The following is a 27,205-nucleotide window of genomic DNA, read 5'->3' as shown; positions in this document are numbered from 1 at the left end:
CATGCTTTTGTTGTGTAAATCAAGCTGTTTTTATGCTAACTAGTTGGCATGTAAATGAGAAGAGCAGAGAAATCTGCACGGTCACCTCCAGCTTCGCTTGCATTTATAGTCTAGGTAACTAAACTAAGCACACAACGGTAACCTTGCCTATTGCTCGATCTACCCTCTTCATTGACCAACCAGCATTCAGTAATTTTGTTCTCTATGTTATTAGGGCACAAATTGTTTGGGTGGGAAGGCAGTTGTGTTCGCGGGCGACGCCCCATGAGTTTATTTGGTTGCAAACTCGTGAGAGGAATCTGCACTTTACGTGGGGCCAATTATCATATATTATCAGGTCTGGAATTCCGTGGATGGCATAGAGTTCCTTGAGTGCGTGAATAACAACTCTGGATGTTTCAGTGCCAACTTCGCTAATTTCAAATCACCTGGAGTAATAGTCTATGACAACGAGGTAGACTTTCCCTATAAACTCCAACAGATCGGTTGCAACAATTACTAAATTTGGCATCAGAAATCGAGTAGTACGGTTTTTGTTTTGTTGTTGCTGTTTGAATAGAAAAGAAAAAAAATGCGAAAAGCGTGCATTCGGTGCATTTACCAAAATTTTGTGATTTAAATTTCTGTGTGACATCTACCCATCACAAGTGTCATTGTTTTCTAATAGGAAACAATCATACATTCTTTCATTTTGTAGTATTTAACAAACTGTGTTACCTTTGAAGGTTTGAATCCATCAGACATAAAAACACCGTGTTTAAATTTAATGCTATGTTCACTGATCATGTTGCTTACGTTGGTAAGAAATGATTGCCGTTTCTGTTGCTGCCATCCAGACAGCTTGCACGAAACTGGTTGAAAAATGTTCTTCTCCAGTACTTGGTTCCTTCTGCCTTTAGTTTTAAAATTAAAGTGTCCGCCATTTTCTTCAAAGTGAGCGAGATCAACTTCCAGCCAACTTTAGCGTCTAGGCTTCGTCAGTAAAAAGCTTTACTGAAAATGCTTTTTGAGTGCCGATTGAATTTTTGCGGAATACTAATTACATCGGCAGTTACACGAAGTATTATTTCTTAGCCCTCGTCTGCTCTGTCTGCAGTTTTAGCAATTTGCTTTTTTAGGAAAAAAAAAATTGCAAGCTGAAGATAACATGAAAATGGAATCAGCTCAAATAAAATACGAGATTTTTTTTTTTATTTCGGTTGTTTCCGTTAAACAGCGGTGAGATTGTGTCAATTAGCTAAAGGATGGTTCAGATAATAAGATTCAAACAAGAGGTTCCACGGAACGAAAAGTTAATGGTAAATAAATATTCAAGTTGCAATTTGAAAAGCTTTGCTGAAAAGATTTTCTGAGTGTCCGGTGAGTTTTGACGAAATACTATTTACATCGGCAGTTACACGAGAAATTATTTCTTAACTACTCTAATCTGCTCTCTCTGCAGTTTTTATTTAATAGTGTTAGTAATCCTCTTTTTTCAGGAAAGATAATTGCAAGCTAAATATGAACGTATCTTTTTTATTCCGGTTATTTTCCGTTAACCAGCTGTGAGACTGTGTACATCAGCTGTTGAGAAAAAAATATGAACATTACTTACGCCCTTTAGCGCAGAAAATAAACAACTAACGAAGTTTGTCTTGATCACAGAATAATATTCGTTTTTCTCTTTTGTTGTACTGCTTTTTCCTATGGCGTTCGGGTGTGGGATTTCCCGGTTTCGATTTTGGAATAATTATACTTTTGTACTGAGAAATGTAATTGTTGTAGTGTAATAAATTGAGAAAAAACAAAATCGTCTCATCAGAATTAAAGAAGGACAACAAATTTAAAACTTTCAAAGTTCAATAAATTTTCAAACATTGAAATAGCAGGCTGCTGTTTGTTTTGCACAAATAAAGGGGTGTCTGCATTTTCTAATCCACTTTGCGTAAATGTTTTGCTTTTATCATAGAGGTATTTCTTTACATCCACCATGCGGCTCTGCCTGCCTTGTCGGCTCGTGCTCATCGTTGAACGGCTGAGTTCTTTGTTCTGCATTAACATTACCGTTGACTCCAATCTGCCTTGGTCCAACGATTTTGCTTTCAAGTTTCTCAGCTTCTGCAACAGTTTTTCGTGACAACAACTGAATCAAGGCTGCGCGAAAATCTCTTAATCTAACAGCGTAAATTAAAGGATTAAACAACGAATTCAAAACTGGCAATAAAGTAATAACATAAGAGGCAGTAACCTTTATATTGGAAGGTATTCTTTCCTTGAAAGAGACCAGAATAACAGCAGAGACATGTGAAGGAATATAGCACAGGGAAATAACAAGAAGTACAATCACAGTCGTGTAAAAAGCTTTCCTTTTCTTGAGTAACTTTTCCCTGGCTTCTAAAGAAACTTGGTTAGCAACAATTTGTTTTTTGTTGCGACGGACTTCTTTGTATACAGAGACATTGAAGTAAATGTGAAGAATGATTAGTAGCGTTTCAGAAACCATTGGAATTGTTGTTTGCAAAAGGTCTGCGCTGAAAAGGATGATGGCTGCAGCCCACGCCAGAGCAGACGCCATGATGATGCGAACTTCAGTGACCTGGGTCTCGTGCGTGAAGGGGTGTTTTATCGCAACATAACGCTCGGCGCTCATCAAAATTAAGTGGTTAAATGAAGCCCGTAAACATATTAATGTGACGCTGTTTGATAACCCGTTTATGGTACAAAACATAATGTCACCTCTGAGAAGTAAACTTAATTCGTTTGCAATAGACAACGGTTGAAGAACTAGTCCAACTCCGAGGTCAGTTGTTGATAAGCAGGCGAGTGCTATGTTAGATTTGGTGCGAAGCTGTGGGTTGGTTTTCACTGCAACTATCACCAGGATGTTGAGCAAAATTATGAAAGGACAGGTGAGAGCGTTGGCGACCATTCTGGCGATGAATACAGCGCGTACATCAGGAGAAATGTTTGCGAGATTTCGAAGATAAAGGCAGAAAGTAGAACTAGAGAAAGCAGTGTTGCTCGTAGTGTTATTCATCTTTGCTCAATCCTGACTCGTCAAGGCTTCTTCACTTTGCGTTGCTGAGATGGTTTTCTTGCGTTTTGCGCTTTGCTTGCTAGTTTCCTTGAAGATTCGTATAAAAGTGGAATTGCACGCTTTTGATTGTATCATTTCCCTTAGTTTGAAAACAAATTACTTTAATCACCTGTCTACAATTTAATGAACTAATTTGCATCATTTCATTAGCAAACTATAGTTAAGTGCTTGGCAATTTTTAATCTTCAGTACACGTAAGCTAAATTTATGAGGCACTGTTAAAAAGATCTTCAATAAAAAGTAATCAGTAGATATATAACATTGGAGAATTTTGAACCGCTACGTGCATTGAGCAAGCGATGATTTGCAATGTTTGGTCGTTCCCTTATTGCTCTTAACACGTTAAGCATTTTTCCTACCTCGGTTTCTGTACTAAGAGTTTAAGTAATGGCAATAAAATATCTGAAATATTCATGCGTTTACCATGTAAAATTTTGTGATTTAAAATTCTGTCTGACATCTCGCCGCCACAAGTGTCGCTGCTTTCCAAATACAAAATATTCTTCTTGTTTTGTTTCATTTTCTTGTAATGTTAAAAATCTGTGTTACCTTTGCAGTTCCTACGATACACAGAACTTGTTTAATACTACTATATGTTAGGTTCAATAATGTGGCTTCTTTTCGCGAGAGGTGATTGTCGTATCTGTTGGAGTCATCCTAACAAGGTGCAAGAAACTGTTTATAAACTTTTATTTTCCAGAACTTAGTTCTAGCGTTAGCTATTTTTTTGGGCGTTAGTTTTAGAATTAATGTGTCCTCCATACGCGTGTATCGTTTAGGCCGGGACGCAGTCGGTCAGAAAACAGGGTTAATTTCCAGCCATGTTTAGTGGCTACGTTTGGTAAATAAAGAATGATTCTAGTGATAAAATTCAAACAAAAGATTAAACCAAAAAGAAATTTAGTGGCTTATACATATTCAAGGTGCAGTTTTAAAGCTTTACTGAAGAGACTTTTTTAAGTGTCCGGTGACTTTTAACTGAACACTAATTTTGCCAAAAGTTACACGGAAATTTTCTCGTATGTTCTTTCTGCAGTTCTCAGCTAACAGTAGTGCAATGTCAAAACTGTATTGGTAGGTTGTTTTTTTATTAGTTGTTTTTCTTGAAAAAGTTACAAGCTGTAGATAAAGTAGAATGAAAATGGAACCAACTCAAATCAAATATAATCAGCATATTTACTTATTTTTTAATTAGTGTTATTATCCGTCAAGCAGCTGTGAGATGAGCACTCTCTCCCAGGCATTGGAGCCCTTACATGCTAGAGAGGGTAATGCATCTTCCCTGGGCACCCTGTCTACTTGTCCGAGGCATCCCTCTAGGCGACCTTTCCTTTTCTCCTTATAAACGGTTCGTGCCGTATTGCCAGGCTAACCGAGGTTTAAAAGACCGCGAAAGCAGCGTTATATTCTGAGGCAGTTTTGGTGGCAATTAGCGGAGTGCGAAATAATAGCCTTAGACATTGAAGAGCGGCCGCTAGCGGAACCCAACTCAGCTTCTTCATTGTTCTCTATTTACAGTGTTTACATTAGTCAGTATTATAAATATAAAAAGAGGAGTAGTTTTTACATATGGAATAAACTAAAATCGTGTTTATTTTCTTCACTAAAAGGTATATAAAATATATTTACTTAAACCGTCCTTTAGCTAATTGACACACTCACAGCTGTTTAACGGAAAAATCATAGTATAGAAGATACTCTCATTAGATTTTATTTGAGCTGATTCCATTTTCATTTTATCTATAGCTTGCAATTTTTTTGTTTTTTCCAAAAGAAGCAAATTACTAAAACTGCAGACAGAGCAGACGAGGGCAAAGAAATAATATTTCGTGTAACTGCCGATGTAATTAGTATTCCATAAAAACTCAGCCGACGCTCAAAGACTACTTTCAGTAAAGCTTTTTATTGACCAAGCGTAGCCGCTGAAGATAGCCGGAAATTGATCTTGTTCTCTTTGAAGACTGCGTGTTGGTTTTGGCGCCGACAAAGTAGGATTAGCGGACACTTTAATTCTTAAACTAAAGACAGGAAAATTGCTACTGTTGGAACTTATTGAAAGAAAAGAAAATTTTACCACCAGTTTCCTTCAAGCTGAACAGAAACGACCAACAGTTTCGCGCAAATGTAAGCAACATTATTGAATATAATGTTAACGGATATTAACAAATTTTGTTCGTCGGATGAACATAAAACTTCAAAGGTAGCACAGATTTTTTTTTTTTTAAGAAAAAAAAAAAAAAAGAAAAGAAAATACATCAAAACAACATGATTTTCTCCTGTTTCCAAAGCAATGACACATGTGGTGCCAAGATATTAGAAAGAATTTTGAATCATTAAATCTTGGTAATCTTGCCATTATATTACTTAAGAGCGTGTCCATGAGAAAACCAGGCAGGACCAGGCAGGGGCGCAAAATTGCGTGTAAGTGACATGTATGTAGTAGTTATTCCTTGCTTCTATTCTATTTTACGCCTAAAAAAAAATAAGCTGAGCGAGCTTGTAAGTTGAATCTTCTGCTGCAGTATTTATATCGACAAAGTGAGAATGCCTCAAGATATAGCTCCGAAAATATTTGAAAGAAGTTTCTCAAGTGCTTCTTTTCGCCGAAGTTGTACTCGTAATCGATAGGAAAATGCTTAGCTAGGTATTTCTAGTTGATTTGGAGTTGCGTAAGACAAAAAAACAGCTTTTGTGTTTTAGTGAATGTTCATGAAATGGCCCTTAATCGTAAAGTTCTATGTAAACAGTACCCCACACTGGCGGATCTAGGGAAAGAGCCCGAGTGCCCTCCACCCCTCCCCCTTGTTTTCGGTAAAAAAAAAAAAAAAAAAAAAAAAAAAAAAAAAATAGCACAAGGAAGAAAAGCCGGCAGGGTAAGGATTCCCCCCCCCCCCTCCCCGCCCCCTTCCCCTTCCTTAGCTCAAGGTCTGGATCCGCCTCTGCCCCAGCACAGAAAAACATACTGAAGTCCCCAGCTTTTTTGAGAACTTTGTTGATGCTCACACTACCCATGTTAGAATAATGTGTATTTGGCTTTGCCCATTGCAGATATTTGCCATTACTTAAAGGCTATTCACAACACTACGAAGTATGCACCTTACTTAAGATGAGGCCACCGAGAGAAATCAAATTGCCTAGTTCAAATAAACATCTGTGCGCTTAGACTGATAGTTGTAGAACGTTATCCAGCAAATTTCATTTTTACATAGCTTTTCTGGTTGTAGAAATACTAAACCAAAGATGGCTAATCATATATGCATAAATTAGTGTCACATGGCCATTTTTGCCGGGGCTCTCCCTTACTTGAACAAAATGAAACATTTTGATCTATTTTTTTTTTTGCCACAATCATTTAATCACCAAGCTCAACATTTGGGCCAAGTTTGAGCGAATTCGGTGATTTGAGCTGTATCACCTCCTGCGTGGTTTTCTCATGGACACACTCTTAAGTGGAGAGCCACAAGCTTTGTAGGTTTATTTTGACGGATGATAATTGAGTTGATGTCAAGAAGAGCTAGGGCTTCGTATCCATGAAAGAGTTAACAGGAGAAACAATTCAACTGCCTGATCGTGTTCATCACTACCTGTTTCACTTCTTTCATCTTCCAACAGTACAGGAATGGTTTAAGAGTGGAGTTTAGAAAAAGAAGAGTTAATTTGGCATGCAGTGCGAGAATTAGAGCGGGTTTATAAATAACTAATATCGCCATCACTACACCAAATGGAAGATAACAAGCCACTAATGTCATTTGCACCCACAATGCACTGGATACTGTCTTTCTGTATCGTGCAATATTCAATGGAGTTTGTCCTCCATTCTGTTGTCCTTGATGAACATGCTGTTGTACTTGAGCTTTTGATGGCTAAGTATTCGGTAGATTTTCATGTAACAGCTGCTTGAGGCTATTATACACAGGATTACTTCTATAGGAAAGATGGCAGAACCATAAGGGATGTAAAGAACTATTACGGCAGTCGCAGTGTTTGAAAGCCAAATTATAACCACAAGGACCCATACTTTCCTCAAAGTAACCACCTGTCTGTACCGAATCCTCAACTTCAGGGCGAGAAGTCTGTCAACACTTATTGCAGTTAGAGTCATTAAGTATACTCCACAGAAAAAAAGGACTTGTTGTATTGAAAAGGAGTGTAGAATAATAACAATGTTTGGAATGCTCAGTGGACAATAAATCGTTAACGTAAAAAGGCTGTACAACCAGACCCACACAGAGATCGGTGCTCGCAAGGCAACCTAACAACAGTTTTGATGGCGGATGAAGAGATGACACTTTTGGAAGAACAGCGATGATCAGAACATTTCCCACAAACGCGGTGATGGAAAGAAAAATATTAATTGCTGAAAAAATGATCTTTGGCTTTGGTTCGGTAAAAGTCGTCGAGCAATAAAACTCTTCAATTGTAGTTTGGTGAATAATTTCAGTTAAGTTTAACATTTTGTTCTTGACAACGATTGTCACACTGTCTTCTTGTTGGTTTAACCAAAAGTGTTGTGATATAACTTTTGCTTCTTGAGATTCCTTTGCCTCTTTGCTATTGCTTAGTCGTTTAAGTCTCGTGACACCATTTTAGGGTTTTGTTTTTCGTTGAAAGAAAAGAAAATATAATAAGCTGCAGCAAATTTTTCCCATCTTCTATTAATTTTGCCATTTTCGTCCTTAAAAGTTGCTTCTAGGTAGCTTTGGCAAGAATTAGTGACCTTTTATCTTTGAGCAGATGTTTCAACCCTCGATCTATTGTTATATTGAGTTGGTTAGATGCTTTTCATAATGATACCAATCAAAAGTAAACTGCGGAAAGCCTGACAGTGATGTTTTTCTCGAGGCTTGCTGAAACCTTTAATTACTACTTGGATATTTATATGCCTAGCCTAAACCTTAATAAGTTTTTTTGTGCGATCACTGGCAAGTTGTGGTTGACAAATCAAAATTGGCGTTCATCGATCAGTACGAAATATCAAGTCATTGAAACTTTTCGCTAATTCAGATGTGAATTTTGTAACGGGAAGGCAACGATACATCTCAAGCACGGCCAAGACATTGTATTTGTTCGGTAGTAATCCAGTGACGGAAATTATAGCTTTAGCAATACCGCGCAGAAAATAACAATTCAGCTGCGCCATTTAAAACCACTTTAGCTTGAACGAAATTTATTTTGGCAAGTGTAGTTACCTTTAAATTAGTCCAAACTATTAAGCGTAAACTGTTCTTCCCAGGCCTGGGTTGAATCTCCCGGTTTAGCAATACCCTCCTGTGTCATTAATGTAAGAAATCGATTTTAAACTTGGCAATATCAGCTTTAAAACGTTTAAACAGTAAGGAAATCTTGAATCTGAACGCCCAAACTACTGTGCATTATTTATTCAGACCAAGTTCGTTCTTTTAATTGAACATGCTATAAGCGATACCCTGCTGTTATGCCAACGCGGTTTAGGCTTTTATGTCACGTTTCTATTTTCATGTAAAGTTTTAGTCAAATCAGATGATATTAGCTTCCGGTAAAGATCTAAAAGAATCTTTACCTTTTTTTTGGAAATTCAGAATTCGAAAGGACAAAATGGCAGTTTTCATTGTATTTTTTTAATTCTTTCCCTATGCACTTCTTTACTATTTATTTCATTATTCAGATGGAAATTCAGATTCAATTTCACTCACCAACTTGATCTTCTTTTATCATGGCGAAACCGATACACATAACTATAATCCTTTATAACATCAGTAACGCACCTGCCGCCGCTCAATGGCTGAGTTCTTTGTCCTGCATTAACATTACCGCTGACTCCAATCTGTCTTGGTCCGATTTTGCTTTTAAGCTCCTCAGCTTTTGCAATAGTTTTTCGTGACAACAACTGAATCACGGCTACGCGAAAGTTTCTTAATCTAACAGCGTAAATCAACGGATTAAACAATGAATTCAGTATTGGCAATAAAGTAATCAAATAAGACGCAATAACCTTTATATTGGGAGGGATTCTTTCATTGAAACAGGTCAGAATAAAAGCAGAGATATTTGTTGGAATATAACACAGGGAAATAACAAGTAGTACAACAACAGTCGTGTAAAAAGCTTTTCCTTTTCTTGGGTAACTTCTCCCTGGCTTCTAAAGAAACTTGGTTAACAGCAATTTGATTTCTATTGCGACGGACTTCTTTGTACACAGAGACATTGAAGTAAATGGGGAGAATGATTAGTAGCGTTACAGAGCAGAGGCAATGATGATGCGAATTTCAGTGACCTGGGTCTCGTGTGTGAAGGGGTGTTTTATCGCAACATAACGCTCGGCACTCATCAAAATTAAGTGGTTAAATGAAGCCAGTAAACATATATATGTGACAGTGTTTGATAGCTCTTTTATAGTACCAAACGTGATGTCACCTCTGAGAAGTAAACTTTCGCTTGCAATATGTAGAGGTTGAACAACGAGTCCAACTGGAAGGTCAGTTGTGGATAAGCAGACGAGTGCTGTGTGGAATTTGGTGCGAAACTACGGTTTGGTTTTCAACGCAACCATTACCAGGATGTTGAGCACAGTGGTGAGAGGAAAGGTGAGAGCATTCACGACCATTCTGGCAATGAATACAGCGCGTACATCAGGAGAAATCTTTACGAAATTTTGAAGATGAAGGTAGAAAGTAGAACTAGAGAAAGTATTGTTGATCGTGGTGTGATTCATCTTTGCTCGATCCTGACTCGTCAAGGCTTCTTCACTTTGCGTTGTTGAGATAGTTTGCTTTGTTTGCTAGTTTGCTAGTTTTTTTTTGCTTTTTGCTAGTTTGTTTGCTACTTTGTTTGCTAGTTTCCTTAATTATTCGTATAAAAGTGGAATTGCTTTTGATTGTATCATTTCCATGAGTTTTAAAAAAATTACTTTAATCACCTGTTTACATTTTAATGAACTAATTTGCATCATTTTATTAGCAAACTACAGTTAAGTGTTGGGTAATTTTTAATATTCAGTACACGTAGGCAAAATTTATGATGCACTGGGAAAAAAAAGATCTTTAACAGAAAGTATTCAGTAGATATATAACACTGGAGAATTTTTAACCGCTAAGTGCATTGAGCAAGCGGTGATTTGCAATATTTGGTGGTACCCTTGTTGTTCTTAACACGTTAAGTATTTTTGATACCCCGGTTTCTGTGCTAAGAGTTTAAGTATTGGCAATAAAATATCTGAAATATTCATGCGTTTACAGTGTAAGAGTTTGTGATTAAAATTCCGTCTGACATCTCGCCGCCACAAGTGTCATTGTTTTCCAAATAGAAAATATTCTTGTTGTTTCTTATGATTTTCTTGTAATGTTAAAAATCTGTTTTACCTTTGCGTTCATCGGATCATGATATACAAAACTTGTTTGATGCTACTCTATGTGTTCAGTAAAGTTGCTTATTTTCGCGAGAGATGATTGTTGTTTCTGTTGCAGTCATCTTAACAGCTTGCAATGAATTGGTTGTAAATTTTATTTTCTAGAACTTAGTTCTAGCGTAAGCTATTTTTTGCCGTTAGTTTCAGAATTGATTTGTCCTCTATATTTTTGCGTGTATGGCTTAGGCGGCCGAGACGCAGTCAGTCAGAAAACAGGGTCAATTTCCAACCATTTTTAGTGGCTACGTTTGATCAAGAAAAAATGATTCCAGTGATAAAATTCAAACAATAGTTTAAACCGAAAGAAAATTTAATGACATATACATATTCAAGTTGCAGTTTTAAAAGCATTACTGAAGAGACTTTTTGTGTGTTTTGTGACTAATTTTGCCAACAGTTACACGGAAATTCCCTCGTCTGTTCTGTCTGCAGTTTTGAGTTGACAATAGTGCAATGTTAAAACTGTATCGGTAGGTTGTCTTCTAATTAGTTTTTTTCCTTGCAAAAGTGGCAAGCTCTAGATAAAATAGGATGAAAATGGAATAAACTCAAATCAAATATAATTAGCATATTTACTTAATTCCCGCTATTATCCGTCAAACAGCTGTGAAATGAGCGAGCTTTCCTAGGCATTGGACCGTTAACTTGCTAGACAGGGTAGCCCATATTCCCTGGGCACCCTGTCTACTTGCCCAAGGCACCCTTTTAGGCGACCTTTCCTTTTTTCCTTATAAACGGTTCATGCCGGATTACCCGGCTAACCGAGGTGTGAAAGACCGCGAAGGCGGCATTACATTCCAAGTCAGCTTTTCATGCTGCCTCTGGTGGCAATTAGTAGAGTGCAATATAATAGCCTTAGACATAGAAGAGCGGCCGCTAGCGGAACCCAACTCAACTTCTTTATTGTGCACTATTTACAGTGTTTACATGAATTAGCATTATAAATATAAAAAGAGGAATAGTTGTTACATATGGAATAAACTAAAATAAAATATAATTGGCGGATATTTTTAAATGCCGTTATTTTCCGCCAAACAGCTGTGAGCAGAGAGCTCTCTCCCAGGCTTAAGGGGAAAAAGTACGCGTCTTTCGGCTCAAGGACGTTCGCGCGAAAATTTTTCAACATTGATTTTTTTCTGAGACTTTTACCACTCTAAGATGATAAGTTAGTTATGTCAGAAATGCAAAATGGGGGAAGGGGGGAGGGGGTCACCGACTTCGTTTTGGAGAGAACATGCTCGGAAGATCACCCTGAATCTGAAAAAAATCGGGCTTCGTTAGCGAATAAGGCCACAATGTCTGTAAACGCGAAAACACTGCAATTAGATATTTGAACTGAAATGTTCTCTGTGGAACATTTAACTAAGTTGACCTATTAAGTGAATTTAGTCAACTGGTGGGGCTCCTTAAAGAACAAGTTCGCATTTAGCAAACACAGATTCACGCGCCCGGCAGCCGCAAGGTGGCAGGATTCGATGTCCAGTGGACAGAAATCTTGATTTTTTTTTTCTTCCCGCGATGATTTTTTGTTCATTTTTAGACAATGTGGAGATAATTGTAAATAAAATCTGTTTCTCGAAAGAAAAGTAGAGGTCACCGAACCTCCAAGATCTTTAGGGGTGGCGAATGGTAAATGCGAGACTGCGCGAGACGGCGAGACAAGCGTTTTCCTCTGCGAGCCCGAGACATTTTGACACTTTAAATTGCGAGACCGAGACTTCAAAGGGTTTGACGTGCGAGCACAAGACGTTCAGACTCTTAAATTCGGGCCCCAGATTTAGTTGAGAGCTAGATCGAGCTTGTGCAGCCTTTTAGCCAGCTTCTTCAAACTGGCTGGAACTGGAAATTCGATTATAACACACTAACGTTATGATATCGTAGAACAAAATAACTGTTTTACTGGAGCCAAAACGGACGTTGCGGCAGGTTTTGTAGCTTTTTGTGGAATTCAGACAATTTAGGAGAAGTTAAGATTAACTTTTTCTCTGAAATTTGAAATTCAATGTCAAGTGAAGAGAAGACGTCATTTATAAAACCTGAGATAAACGAACGAATCGGGACTTTGAAACCCTTTAGCCTTGCGAAAAGTCGAGACTGCAAGACGCACATAACCGCTAAATATCCTAGAACATTCCCCAATTTTCAAAACTACGCGTGTTGCGAAAAAGAGTTAAAGGATAATAAACTCAATAGCCTCCATTTGGCGCGAAAATATGCTCTGATATTTGTCCCTGGACATTATCTGTTCCTCAAAGCTCACAGTTTTCCTCGAGCTACGCTGTCGGAAAGCTGTTGGCTTCTCGGAACAGATAATGTCCGCGGTCAAATATCCTAGCATATTTTCGCGCCAAATGGAGGTTATTGTTTATATATATGAGCGGGTAACGTTTACTAATAAGACGAACTGATCGAACCACTGTTTAAATAGCATCGATCGCATGATTATCTGCAAAATAAAAACTGACATATTGAAATATGAAGGTAAATACACGTCTTTTCTTTTCTTTTCTTTTCCTTTAACTAATGAAGAGATTTACCTCCATTTTGAGGCAATAAGTTCTCTCAACAAATTTCCGGTCAATTTTCTCTATACGATATACTGCGGTTAATTGCTTCGGTTTGTGCTTGGTAATTTAAAATGTGAAGAGCAGGTTATTTTATTGAAGAAAGAAAATTGGCCACTTCACTTGGAAATCTCGCTTCAAAAGCGTGGGAATATGATCACATGAGGAAACTGAAGCCACAAATAAAAGTAATTTTGGCTAATTCTTCGTGTACTAGATAGCTGTAAAATGACTTTCTAATCATTTTTTTCGGAAATTCATGTAAAAAATGTCAAAAGGTATTTAACTTTAGAATGTTCTTGAAAACGGCAAAAGAAAAAGTAGGTACAATTTAATGCCGTGTGTCATTGTTGTGAAAAAAATTGATATTCAAGTTTCATGTTAGCAAATGACTCTCTGTATACGATACTTAACTGCTGATACCTTTTTACGGGTTTTACATATTGTTATGTTAAATTTGTGAATTAGCTTGACGGTCAATAAACATTCGAAGAGAAACGCGAAGGGCTCTGCGACGGTGAGCAAAAAGCAAAGAAAATAGAAATTGGTGGAGTCTCTGACATTCAGGCTATGAATTAAATCTGCTCTTCTCTTAACAATCAAATAAATTTCTTGTGACACTTTGTGACACTTACGTCACTGAAAGAGAAATTTAACGAGGGAAGTTAACCGATTCCAGTAAGAATATTATCAGCTGGCGTCATTATATACAAATAAAAAGAGTAAGCCAGGCGAATAAGCTACTGTTTCACTCAATACACACTATAAAATTTGAACAAAAAAAGTGCTAAAAGCTATATTCACCATTTAAAGGAAGCCCTCAGTGAATGAATCCTCTTGCGTCACTCCAGTTGTAACACTCGACATGCACGGATTGAAAACAACATTACGCCATAAGCGACCTTATTTTCCACTCGGTCAAGCAATTCTCAAGACCAGTGGAGTTTTGACAAGAAGACAGAAACACAGAATCAAAAGAGGACCGAGCAGTCAGGAAACATATTCTCTGCAATCATCCATTTTAAGGAGGTTTATTTATCATGACAGTGAAGAATACAGAATCACTCTGCAATTCCTCCAGTGTTTGGGCCCGGAGTCGCAACAATTCATCTGGGATTTACATCACACAACTTCTTTAAGATTATTGCTGCCATCACGACCATTGCTTGTCCCTTTACCATTCTGTTAAACCTCTTGGTTATAATAGCGACAAGGAAGAGAAGAGAATTGAAAAATATTTCAAACATTCTGCTGTCTAGCGTGGCCTTAACTGATCTTTTGGTGGGCTCTGTATCTATACCGCTGTGTATCACATTAGACGCGTTAGTTATCCAGAGAGGTTTTCTTAACGATGGGATCTGTATGATGTTTTTCAGAAGTGTCTCTGTACTGTACACTGTTTGCGGTTCGTCATTTTCTCATCTGCTTCTAATTGCTTGGGAGAGATATGTGGCAGTAGCGAAGTGGATGTAGTACAAGGCTTTTGTTACTGAGGAGGTCGTGTAACCAAAAACACGAGCTCGAGAGTTGCATGGCTGTCGGCAGTAACATTGGTTGTTCCATTGGTCATCATGGTTGCTATGAGCGTTCGTTATGAAATTATAACAGTCGTAAATGTCATTTTGAGCATTTTCTGCGTTGTCTGTATCGTTTATAGCATATTTTTTTATGCCAAGGGTTATTTAATTTCGTTTTGCGAAAATGGAACCGAACGGGAATCCGCTCAGTAAAAGTTCTGGTCAAAAGGGAGCTTGAAAGCAAGGTTGCTTACACGACTTTTTGGTTAACAGTTCTCGTTGGTGTCTCGAGTGATCCTACCGTCGACGTCCTTATCTTTCAAGGAGCTTTACCATTTCTCCGCCAAATTTCCATTATACGATAGTCACATTAGGCAACGTCGCTATTCCTTGGCATCGCTAGATGTCGAAAAACTTCAAAACAAGCAACGAAGCGCACAACTATTTAGATCAGAATCTCTCGGCGCTATGATTTGTTTAGACACTTTTAGGCAGAGGCGGATTGAGACAATGAAGGAAAGACCCTTGTCAGCTCCATCGAAGGTACCAAGTGACAAGATATTCACACAACAGCACAACCAACTAATTCTCCTGGGGCGTTTTCAATCTGAACTGTTACAATTAAATTGTATCAGTTTAGATTGAAAATGCCTCAGGAGGGAAATCCATTCATCGCAAAACTGAATTACAGAGAAACACCACGGAGCTTGGAAGATCTCGGCGTCATATCGGTGGTAAATGTGATGTGATGTCTTCCAAGATTTTATCAACTTAATAAATGTAGATGTAGATGTAGATGTAAAATCGTGCGATCAAGCTGTCTGAATGAAAACTCTATCCTGTCACTTACTAAATGTCATCATAATGCGACGCAGAGGAATGCTCAAAGAATCAGATAAGTGACAAGAATATTAACACACTTAAACGAGCCGTAGAAAAGAAGAACTGCCGATGAGTTCACCAATGAGAAAGAGCTTTCGTATAATCTTTTCGTATAACAAGTTAATTGAAATCAGTAAATGAAAAAAAAAGTTTCAAATTCCCTTAGAAAGAATGAAAAACAAATAGAATTGACAACAAAAAGTAATTATATCTGTGTATGCTTTGACTTGCCTTTGTAGACTTCTGTAGTGGAATGGGTTCGGGAAAGGCCAAAAAAAATTCGACTTGATTGACTAAACAAAAGACGGATCGAAACTCAAAAAAACCGACCAATACTGTTAACAAACTTTATGCGAGTCTTTCAGTCAATACCATCGCGGCTAAACTAACCAATCACTTTCAACTGACCAGACTTATAACATCATCGACTGACAAACACTATTCAATCTACGAAGTACCAAAACGTGCTTATTTTGTTCAGCGGAATGGATGCAAAAGAAAAACCATGCGTTACTTTCGGACTAATGCTCTCCTTCAACGCAAGGAGTTAGATAATTCATAGTATCTCTGCGGGCAGACAGCGTTTTTATTTTATCATATCTTCGAGTGCAGCCTTAAAAGATAACCTTGACGGCCAAAACTAGTTGGGGTTCGACTTGAACATCTTATAAGGTGAGACCAAAATCCGTAATTTACATTCCTAAGGGAGGTGATGAGCATCCCCGACCTTTTCATAAAGAAGTCCGCCACCCCCCACCCCCACCCCCCTCACCCCCTCCCACCCCCCTCACCCCCCTCCCACCCCCCTCACCCCGGCCGGTGTCTCTTCCCCTTCTTTCTCCGCGTCATCGAACAGATCCAGAATCTCCTTCTGGTAGTCTGTCACTGTTCGGGTTTTCCTTGCGGGAAACGGGTCGAACTCACTCAGAAGGGCTTGCGTTTTTCTCGACTTTCTTTGGCGTGAAGGGGGTCTTGGTTGGTAAGGCTTTGTGAGTAAGGGGTTTTGCAAACTCGCCTGCGTTTCTCGAGAAATTGGTTCATCCAGCACGTTCTGGACAACCTTTCTTACAGCTGGCGCATTTTCTGCAAGAAGTTGCTCCAAATACTCCAACGTTGCTGGATCGATTTTTTGCGAGTTCTTCTTCCAGTCTTTCTTCGTACCTTTGGTTGTTGGAAGCCATAGTTCCTTTTGTATTACAAGAGTATTCATTTCTCTAACTGTTGTGTTTCTTTCATCTCAAGCAAAACAAGTTCAAAAGTTTCCTTTGCTTTTTTGCGCTTGCGGGCAAGACGCTGTTTTAGCGTGTTCCCGCCACATGGTCTGCATAGGCGGTAATCGCACAAAAGCCCGAACCCGCAGCCTCTACACGGCTCTGGCATCTTCATTCCTTTCTTTAGCTGGTATTTATGCTGCCTGCAATACGTACAGCCCCTGACACAACTCTTCCCGCAGCTTTCTTTCCGGGCCCGCATCAGCCACGCGCACTTGTTTGTCGCTCGAAACATCGCGGCTCGGGCGGTATAACAGCGGGCTCGCTTGTTTCTAATATGGGGCCCTCCTTTGTTGTAAGTAGTATAAGGGGAGTCACACAAATACTGTTTCAAAGAGGGAGCTGAATTTCACCGTTTCGCAGCCCTCAGGTTCAACCGGCCCGAGCATGTGAGGGCCGGACTTGACGGTGGGGGCTGCGATAAGGTGAAATAAAGCTCCCTCTGCGAAACGGTTTTTGTGTGACTCCCCCTATACTACTTTTGTTTATTATCCCATATCGGGACGTGAAGTTGCCATGGAAAGTTCTCTGTTTATCACGGACATGTATGAATGAGTGGGTAACTTTTGCCAAGATGAACAAACAACTATTGCGAGATCTTATGGTCAACAGCGAAATAAAAAAAAAAAAGCTCTTCAAAATTAAAATATGAAGGTTATTGGATGTTTTGCATCTTTGGGGAGATTATTGTTTCCATTCTCGAACCGCCATTGTGACTGCATAAGAAAACATTAGCTAACATTGAGTTCGCTCATCAAATCTCCTGTTAATTCTCCCTTTACAGAGAGGATGAGTTGACCAATGGAAAAGAACTTTCGTATGAACGAATTTATAATCATTTAAACGTAGTGCATCGTAAAATGTTTGCATTTTCTTTAGAAACAATAGAAAAATTATAATAATTGGCAGATTAAAGTAATTATGTGGGTGCTTTTGCTTATCTATCGGTTGACCATTGTAGCCTTATGGGTTCGGTAAAGTCATATAAAATATGCTCTATTTGTTCAATCAGAAGAAACAAGAGACCCACAGAAGAAACATCCGTGATCAGGCACAATGCACTGTTTGGGGGATAAAAAATGAGATTAAAATGAAAAACAAAGCTTACAACAGTCATTTATAGATTATAGAGCCCTCATTTTAAAGTGGCTGAATAATGGAATATATTCAAAACATCGATGCAAAAAAGAAATTAACCCACGTTTTAATTAATAGCGAAAGAGAACAATTTTCAAGGATAAGTGCTTGTTCATGTATAAATATATAAAGCCGGAATTCTAAATAAATGTTTGGAGAAAAAGCACCGATGATAACTGTATTTTAGTTGCATATAATAAACTTAACATTTACATGGTACAATTTCTGGGCAATTCCAAGATCTCGTAGAACGTTTTTCGCTACTTTTTAAAAAGAGTAAGAAAAGCTTAACCACTATATCTTGAATGTTCTTTGAGTCAGAAAAAGTTTAAAATAAGCGCAGGCAAGGGGTTTACTCTCGTAGGTACATGCTAACTCATACCCTCACCCGGACCGCAGTTAGAGGGGTTAGATTACCCCCCTCCCACCCTTTTCTGGTTAAGTTATGCTATTCTGAAAAGTGTTTATTGACTTTTCTCTTTTGTCTCGATTTCTACCTCCAGGGTTAACCTGTAACTGATAGCTGTATTTAGAGCATTTTTGGTGTCAGTCAGAAAAATGCTTGTTCTGACCCGTAAGAAGTGTTTGCTTGACAGATAAATGAGTCTTGATGGTAATCAGCGATCAAGAAAGCTAACCCGTGAAACAGTTCAACTTCTTGATGGTGTCCTTCACTCCTCGCCTCACGTCTCTTATTTTCCAACAGTACAGGAATGGATTCAAAGTGGAGTTCAACAAAAGAAGGGTAATCGCTACAGCATGAGCTTGGTGAAAAGATGGCGAGTGTGATCCAAGCACGCCACGTAAACCTGTTACAATACCAAGAGGCAGATAACAGGCAAGTAGAGTCATTTGTATCCACAAAGCACTGGAGACGGTCTTTCTGTATCGTACTATATTCGGTGGAATTCGTGCTTCATTTGGTTGTCCTTGGGACGTACTAATCTTGACCTGAGCTTGGCGACGGTGAAGGGTAAGATAAATCTTCGAGTAGCAAAATATGGAGGTTAATAGACATGATGGCATTATTACGGAAAGAATCATTTCAGCCATGCGACGCTCGTAGAGCGCTGTGACTGAAAAGACAATGGTAAAAATCCAAAATAAGAATACTAGGACCCATACTCGCCTCAAAGTTACCACTTGCCTGTATCTTAACCCCAACATCAGGGCGAGAAGCCTATCTACACTTATTGCCGTTATTATTAGAAATGACACCCCACAGAAAATGTACCCTAATGTATTTGAAGATATGCTAGTATAGTAGCAAAGTTTGGAATGTTCTGGTGCCAAAATAAAGGTTACAAAGAGCGGCTGTGAAATTAGGCCCACGCAGAGATCAGTGGTCGCCAGGCAACCTAACAGAAGTTTTGATGGCGGATGAAGGGAACAGACCTTTTGAAGGGCAACAAAAATCAGAACATTCCCCATTAAAGCAATGGTGGAAAGGAGAATATTTAATGCTGAAGTAATTGTTCGATCTGGCTCCTTAAGGCTTGCCAAGCAACAGAGCTCTTGAATTGTGGTGCATTTTTCAATTTCAGTAGAATTCATCATGTTTTGTCTCGATAAGATTTCCTCCTCTCTGTGTTAACAAAATTCTCTCATTTCCGGGGCGAGAATTCTTGCGTCAGGTGAGGACTCCTACATCAGACGACACAGTTTCTTCTGATTTCCTGAAAAAGAGAATGTACATACTTTTTAGTTAATTACAGAAATATCTCTCCTAGACAACTAACAATGAGATGCCTTTGGTGTTAACAACGGCATCTGATTGTGAGATGCAGATATGTCATTGTAACATTTGCAAGTGAGATACAAATGTCCGGCTCGGACATTTGCATCTTACTTACACCTCACTTCTCTGTAATAGAGCGTGGACTCACATACAGCAATATGCTAGTGTTGAAAAAAAGACGAATAATTTTACTATACAAGCCATAAACTATTCTTTAACTATTTAGTTTCTATAAATCCGTTGAGCTTTCCGTCATCGGCTGCCTTTGCAATTTTCATCCGAAAAATTGATCAGTGAGAATCTCTCAGAACGGCAGAATCTGATTTTAATTAGTTTGCTTGTCTGAGTCATTTTCGTTGGAGAAGAAGTTTACTGAGAAATTACTACAGTTGTTTCCCGGTAAAGATTACTGTAGACGTCGACATTCAGGGGACAATTGTTGTATTTTTTTTTTTTCCTTCGCTCATTGCATAGCTAAAAGATTGATTTAAAGTCTGGTAAAAGATTACTTTAAATTGTTAAATGATCGCGAGATATCTAGAAAAAAGAAATCAATTTTGGGGAAGATTTAATAATTAGCTCATGGTGTTATAATCCAAATTTAAAAATATGAGACCCCCTGTGGATTTTCCGTGAATAAATACACATTGGAATTTCAATTACATTGCTCACATTGAAAGAATTACAACTGCTTTTTCGTTTAAAAGAAAGATCAGTTAATTGTGGAGAAGACGTCTGCAAAAAGAGATTGCTCTGAGTTCATTATTAAGACAGAAGACAATTTGGATAACAGCTGGTAAGAAACTCGTGCCGAAGAAAACGAGGAAAGACGAAGGATCGTTCCATGAAAGCAACAACTTAAGAAGGAACTCACCACCAGCAACAATTCAAAGGCTCATTCTTCGACCAACCTGTGGCCTCCAAAAAGGTTGTAAGTATGGTAATCCAGTAAAAACTCACCCTAGTAAGTTTATAGCAGTTTCCAAGTTTTGTTTCGGATGGGTGGTTGATCGATTTTGGTTGCTAGTTTCGTAGTCGGATCCTCCACCTTTTTGCCGCAAGCGAATTAATAGGGTATACAGATTTTACAGAGGGAACTACGTCTTATACTTTTTTCTCTACCAACGAACAAAGACGTATACAAAATCACATCTCCTGCTCTTCTTCTAATCTCGTCTATATGATACAGGGCAACAAATGCAATGCTCAGTACATAGGCGAGACTAAACGTCGTTTCAGCGACAGATTTGGTGAGCACAGACGCGCAATCGAAAAAAGCCATCACACAACGACACGTTGACCAACCCACCGCCGTTACAGATCACTTTACCCTTCCTGCCCACTGTATGCACAACATAAAATTTGTTCCTTTCGAAATCATCAACTCAAATAGGGACTAACAAAAAAAATGAAACTGAGGCTATTCGCAAGGCAAGAGAAGTATTTTTATCTCCAAGAGCAAGACCCTTAAACCTTCTGGGTTAAACAGGTCGGACGAAATTTAATCTATTTATTTTTTATGCATTCGCTTTAGCGCACGTTTCCTTTTTCCCTATTTTTTGTCAACGAACCATGTCACATATTTCCTGTAGTATCATTTCAACGTTTGTAACTGTTTTATCCATATCTACTTAGCTTCAGTGTAGCCCCGGCCCTGAAGAAGGTTAGTCCTGTCTAACCGAAATATTGGGCATTAAATTTACCCTTTTCAGCCGTCCGGTCAGCCTTTCAATTGGTTTTATGTAGATTCGGGTAGATTTTTCACAAGGTTGGCCAAAATGTTTTTTGATTATCAATGCACCAAAGTGTGTGGGTTTTTTGGTATTTCAGGCCTCTCTAAGGCCTTCTCATGTCACGAAGATCGGTTAACTAATATCATATTCATCTAATCCAGTATAGATACTTTTCATTAACCAAAAGGAAAATGGAAAAAGCCTCACGCACTTTTTGTAGTCGGTCATCCGCAGATTGGCATGACGCAGCTTGTACATCGTATCCAGGTAACTCTTGCATGCGCTAATCAATAAATGAAATCTTCAAAAATCTTCTTTTTTTTTTTTCTTATTCTACATCTGATTGGCTTTACAGTGATATATTCTTTTCACACTTCTTTTCAAAAGCGACGCGAGTACGAAAGATTTCGTCAGAGACTCTCCTGAAGGTCTACGGTAACCTTAGGATTAAGATGCAAGACATTCTCTTCCCAAACTTTATGTTTGCCTAAATAATTTTGCTTCTGCTACACGTTTTCAGTGACTCTAGGTCGTGCAGTATTATATTATATCAGAAGATAAAATCTTTTAGTGAGTTGCCATGCATTATTCATGTACTGTAGTTACCTTTTCTTCTTGATCCAGTTATGTAACAAAGCTTTTTAACTGAGCTTGCAAGCTGCTGTGGAATAATTTTAAGAATAGGAAGAATAAAGCATACTAAATATATTTTTCAAAAAAAAACTCATGTAAAAAAACTGAAACAATGATATGAGAAGTCTTGCCAACAGATTCAGGATGTAGGCCACAATAACCGTCTATAATTTCCTACATTCTCATTTGCTTTTCTTTCAATTACATACCTAAGCGATCGAATTAGATAAAGTTATCTGCTCTTCTGGAGGCCGCTTTCAGCACTGCAAATGCAGTCTTCTCAACTTTGATGAACTCTTCACAACTGCTGCTTATGACTACGCTTCAGTTCGTGAAAGCCTTGCAATTTATACACGTTGATTCCGGTCACCTTGAAGTGTGATTAATTGCCAAATTTGAAATTCCATTTCCGTGAACATAAAAAAGTGAACAAATATATTGACCAATATCTCTATTTTGATAAGAGAACATTTCGAAATACATATGATAATGAATATTAAAAGATTAAAACTAAGACGTTTCAAAGTCATCTTGCCGTGACGCCATTATCAAATAGAGGTGTAAGCTATAGTTTCGAGATTAAATACAAATTAAGGTGAATGGATAGAGTACATTACAATAATAAGTGTTTCGTTGTCATTGGTGTTTGATGTGACAGTGCATGCGGTATATGTTTAAATAAATACTTTTGCACGTATTGAGTCTGACTGCGTGTTTAACTTCGGTTTCCGTTCACGAATAAATAGCATTTCTTGAATAAGACAGTCCAGTTTTCCTCGGCATTTCTTAAGAACGGAAAACATTTCCCCTATGTCTATTTTGACTACTTAAAAGATGTCTTCAGTGTCAAGGTCCTGAGTTTCTGATAAAAGCTACGAACAAAGAGCGTTTAAGCTTCTAAAACAGGAAATTCGACTCCCGACCCTTGCTGGACCTGATTACTTTAGGTTGAAATGTTCGACATTTCCGTGGATCTATCTGGTGCGATTTTAGATCAATACCATCATTGTCAGGTTGATAATTCATTTCTGTTAAGAAGCGTCAACGCATCCTTTTTTCTGTTTATCATGCAGTAAATGGTGATATGACTTTACAGAATTCAGATTTGCTTCAAAGCAGTCTTATTTAACTATAATCCTTTGTTTTGTTTTTTTAATGTGTTGTTGTGAGGAGGCTAATTAGTTCTTTCTATGTTTATTTGTCATTGGTATTCTCATTTGAAATCTTTCCACGTTTACCCCATTCATTTAAGTGAATAGATATTTCGAATTTAATAACATGAAAAAAAAAAAAAAAAAAAAAAAAAAAAAGATTAAAAAAATAAACATCAACAGTTATTTCCAGTCGGTCATTGGCGTCCGAACTATTCTTTATAAACTTTTTTTTCCTCTTTTACCTCAGTCATTCATTCAAGTCAATAGACATTTCAAATTTAATTGAATCAGAAAAACATACGAAGAACGCTACTTCCATTCGGATACATAATTTCATTCAAGCCCAAACTTCAGGCACTACAAACTTTTTCCACCTTGATCAAGCTGCCTCAAGTATAAATGCGTTTTGTTGTCTTTGTACTTTGTTTTGCAGCAAAGCTGAGGAAAAATAATTCATTATAATTTCATAACTCAAGATGTGGTGATAAAAAGAAAACTTTCTATGTTTGATAAGCCCTCCAAATTTAAGTTCAATTACAACCTTTAGCTAAATTAAGAGCAGAATTGCCATTAAGAGCAGAATTGCAATTTGCATCAAAATCAAGGCACCTAGTGCCTTCTGCTTTGACATATTTCGGCCCCAGTGCATTCCACACTTAATTGCAGGACCACAAATGCATAATTCACTTGTTCATCTCAATATCCTTAACGAATCCTTTTGGTCGTTTTAACAAATTCAAGAAAAGCGATAGCACAAGAACGACTCTGATGGACCTCTGAGAATCTATCGTGACTACTGATATCGATTATTCATGCAGAGCCATGCATAGTCATGATCACACACTGACCAGTAATCGACGATATAGATACCTTGGTCATGTAAGAGGAATATATTTCAACAGAAGATAAAGGGCCACTTAGAGACAAATTATCATCCATCATTATATCTGATTAAATGACTAATCATCGTAGACTGAAATATGAACAATACGCATCTCAGCTGGGCTTTTCTTAGAAAATTCACAACTTATTGTACGTAACAAGCTGAAGATAAAGGTTTATTTGCGTTGGTGTGACGCACAAACCCATAATTCACCCAAAACTGGCGATACACTTATGATCAAGTAACACAGCAGGTGTTCAGAGGCAGAGTAAAGCAAAACTTTGTGACTATGCGATTGTAGACCGAGAGTGGAGATGCAAACTAGAAACAGTAAACCCAGCTTAGCTAAGTTGCTCTTTGTTTCCGAAACAAAGCATAGGTTGTTTTCCCTTTTCGACATATGCTAAATTGGATCCCAGGTTTAATTATCAGGCTAGGAAGCGATGTGTCCATTCAGTAAAGTAAAGTACAGAGTTAGTAGCGTGTTCCTTAATTGTTATCTTTCTTTTGAATCCCACAGTTAAATACGACATTACAAAAATTGTTCTTAGAAGAAGTGTAAAGAAATACTTATTACAAAAAAAAGACAGTAATGTACTATATTGCGAGAAAGTAGCTTCATAATTTTTCTTTAGCAGAACTCTATATACTTTACTTGTAGTCACTATGTTGTTAGACGTGTACCAAGGTTATTCCCTATTCTATCGAATAATGCAGCTCTTCAGAATTAATGACATGTTGTTAACAAAGTGTTTTACTTTCCAAGACACATGTTACTCGTCAAACACCCAAGCTGCCTGATCGTATCGTACACTGTTTTTCTTACATTCTTAATTGATACTACAGCAGTAAATAATCGTGGTCACCGATGAGTTTGATAAATAATGGTAATTGAGCTGAGTGGATTGAGTGCAATTTGATCTAAAATCATACGCTTGATTTCAAAATCGAACGAGCGCGCAGCGAGAGTTCGATTTCAAATCACAAGTATGATTTCAGTCCAAAATTGCACTCCACTCAGTTCAATTGCCACTTTATTAGATCCATTTCAGTTGAAATCGCAAAATGTTATTGCCTTAAGTTTTAGATTTTTGGTGTATTGTTCCAGTAGCCGGTTTGTTAAATATAGCGGAACCGGAAACGCCTTTACATCTCATTTAGTATGCAAAACGATGTCATGTGACTGAAAATTGATTCGAGCATAACAAGGGAACAAGCAGTTCTCAGGACGAAAACAGTCTACTTCATTCATAAAATTCAATTCTCGTCGCCTGAATCAATGATGGAAGGCCTCCCTTCTTTCTGTGGTTGAGGCTGAGGCTTCCCGTTGACTTTGCAGCCTGTGTAGTTCTGCGATGGATTTCTTTTGAGTTGTGAAACTCCCTCGAGTGCACGGTGCCCAGTGGATAGTTCTTCTCTTTTAAATACTGTTCAGTGGCACTCTGCATGAGTACTCTGAGCACTCTGCATAAGGGATTCGAGCTCGTTACAATCTCCGTTTCTTTTTGTGACCTCAGCGTAGAATTTAATACTCAGGACCTTGTCAAGCTCTTGCGGTGCCATTTGTTTCAAGATATTTTCAAGATGGCGGGACTGGCACCAGCTTCGGAAGACGTTTGTTCATTCACTGTTTTGTGGAGCAGAGCGTATTTTGACTATACATGTTTATTCACAGCGACAGATTTGAGCTCCTGTATTATTTCGGTTGAAACCACCGAAGACCTGGAAACATCTATCTTCTTGAGATGGCTCTGAATTTGTTGTTGTGTGGTTTTCACTTGTTTATGTTTTTTTGGACTCGGTATCATACGGATTTTGAGCAGATGTTGACTCGGAAAAAATCGGCAAAATATTCATCAAAATGGACACTGGAAGTTGGAAACTTCCCTTAAAGTAAGTCGCCAGCCTGAAGCAGCTCATAATCGTCATTCAGAAACTGTAAATTTAAAAACAACAACAACAACATCAAATTTAAAGTTTTGGCAATAATAGTTGAAAAATTCACCACACAATGGCTTTTTGTCTTTCATTTTCCAGAAATTTTATTGGTTACTTTAAACTTAAACTAACCCTGAAATCTGTCCCTTTGTCATTGGCTGAGAAAAAGATGCGATTTGCAGAAAAATAGTGATTCGCGTATAAATCGCACCGCCGAGAGCGAATCAGATTGCAAGGATAACCAGTGATTTCAAAATTTGATTTAACAAAAAGCAAAAATATGCTGGAGACAAAGCGAAATCAACAGGTCGAGCTCTAGATCTAGAGATAATATGTGGCTAAGAACCCAGTGTATTTGGATATAACAAGCCAATGCCATTTGAACGGGAAGCCATTTCCGTACGCGTGGGAATAAAAGAAAAGAGAAGTAAAATTAATCCACGCTTTCGGTGACATTCCGACTCATCGTCTTTGGGGTTCGATTCCTATGATCAAAAGATGCGATCAGAGGAATACGTTGCCTCCTATTCTCTGGCATTTCCGTGTCACTTTTTAGCTTTTCCAGTAAACTAAATACTCTTTGAATACCGTCCCCAACAACTACCTCGGGGAATCATTTCTGCCGATCTCAAAAATAAGAATCCCGGGAGAAGACTCAACAGAGACTCAATAGCAAATATTGAGATCCAGATGATAAAACGATATGCTTCAGCTGTTTGTCTCTTCAGCGTAAATAGACACTAAGTGGTCGTTTATCTTCTGTTTTAATATATTCCCCCAAGTGCATTATTTTGTTGAAAAAGGAACTGGTTGTCGGTATCGTCGTTTACTGTTCAGTCTATAATCATGACTCTGCATGACTAAACAGGCCATAATAGTGATAGATTCTAAGAGGTCCGTTATCGTTTGTTTGTAATTGCCTTTCTTGAATTTGTTAAAATGGTCCCAATATGAAGAAAATTGGCAAAGGTTTTGTTTCAAATGAATCAGTTCCACCCATTTCAAAGAATATTGAGATGAGTATAAGAGATGTATACATTAGTGGTCTAGTAAATATAACATGAAGTGCCGAATGCCTAGTGGACAGGAAAATAGGGAGGAAAACCTATCAAGGCAGAAAGTATAGTGTGCCTTAAATTTGATGGAAATTGGAATTCTGCTCTTAATGACCATAACTAGAACGCAAAAAAGAATAAACGAAAATTTTAACTGGATATATCTGCTTCTAATTTCAAACATTTATTAACTTGAATGAATCAAATTAAAGCCAGATAAAAAAGAGGAATGTTCAAAGA

At 38.0% G+C, this 27,205-nt stretch overlaps 3 protein-coding genes and 1 pseudogene across 4 annotated transcripts in view; all 4 read right to left on the bottom strand.

Annotated features, from left to right (window-relative positions):
* Positions 1-27,205, bottom strand: part of LOC145503235 (TBC1 domain family member 22B-like) — a 279,621-nt gene that overhangs the window by 39,945 nt on the left and 212,471 nt on the right. The window lies entirely within an intron of this gene.
* Positions 1,943-3,536, bottom strand: LOC145502181 (beta-4C adrenergic receptor-like). Its single transcript, XM_081481443.1, has one exon. The coding sequence runs from the start codon at positions 3,014-3,016 to the stop codon at positions 1,943-1,945; it is 1,074 nt and encodes a 357-aa protein (XP_081337569.1). The 5' UTR covers positions 3,017-3,536.
* LOC145502509 (adenosine receptor A3-like) lies at positions 6,464-7,648 on the bottom strand (annotated as a pseudogene).
* On the bottom strand, positions 18,459-22,710 carry LOC145503080 (adenosine receptor A3-like). 2 transcript variants are annotated; one of them, XM_081482508.1, is made up of 3 exons: positions 22,145-22,710; positions 21,909-21,960; positions 18,459-19,507 (listed from the first exon to the last, which is right to left on the bottom strand). In XM_081482508.1, exon 3 carries the CDS (start codon positions 19,386-19,388, stop codon positions 18,465-18,467), a length of 924 nt encoding a protein of 307 aa, XP_081338634.1. In that variant the 5' UTR covers positions 19,389-19,507; positions 21,909-21,960; positions 22,145-22,710; the 3' UTR covers positions 18,459-18,464. The 2 variants fall into 2 exon arrangements, with proteins under 2 accessions (XP_081338634.1, XP_081338633.1); XM_081482507.1 differs by lacking the exon at positions 22,145-22,710 and having other exon boundaries at positions 21,909-21,977.

The sequence above is a fragment of the Orbicella franksi genome, chromosome 11 (assembly GCF_964199315.1).
Source record: "Orbicella franksi chromosome 11, jaOrbFran1.1, whole genome shotgun sequence".
In the NCBI taxonomy this organism is placed as follows: Eukaryota; Metazoa; Cnidaria; class Anthozoa; order Scleractinia; family Merulinidae; genus Orbicella; species Orbicella franksi.
This window is presented reverse-complemented; position numbering and strand designations above follow the sequence as displayed.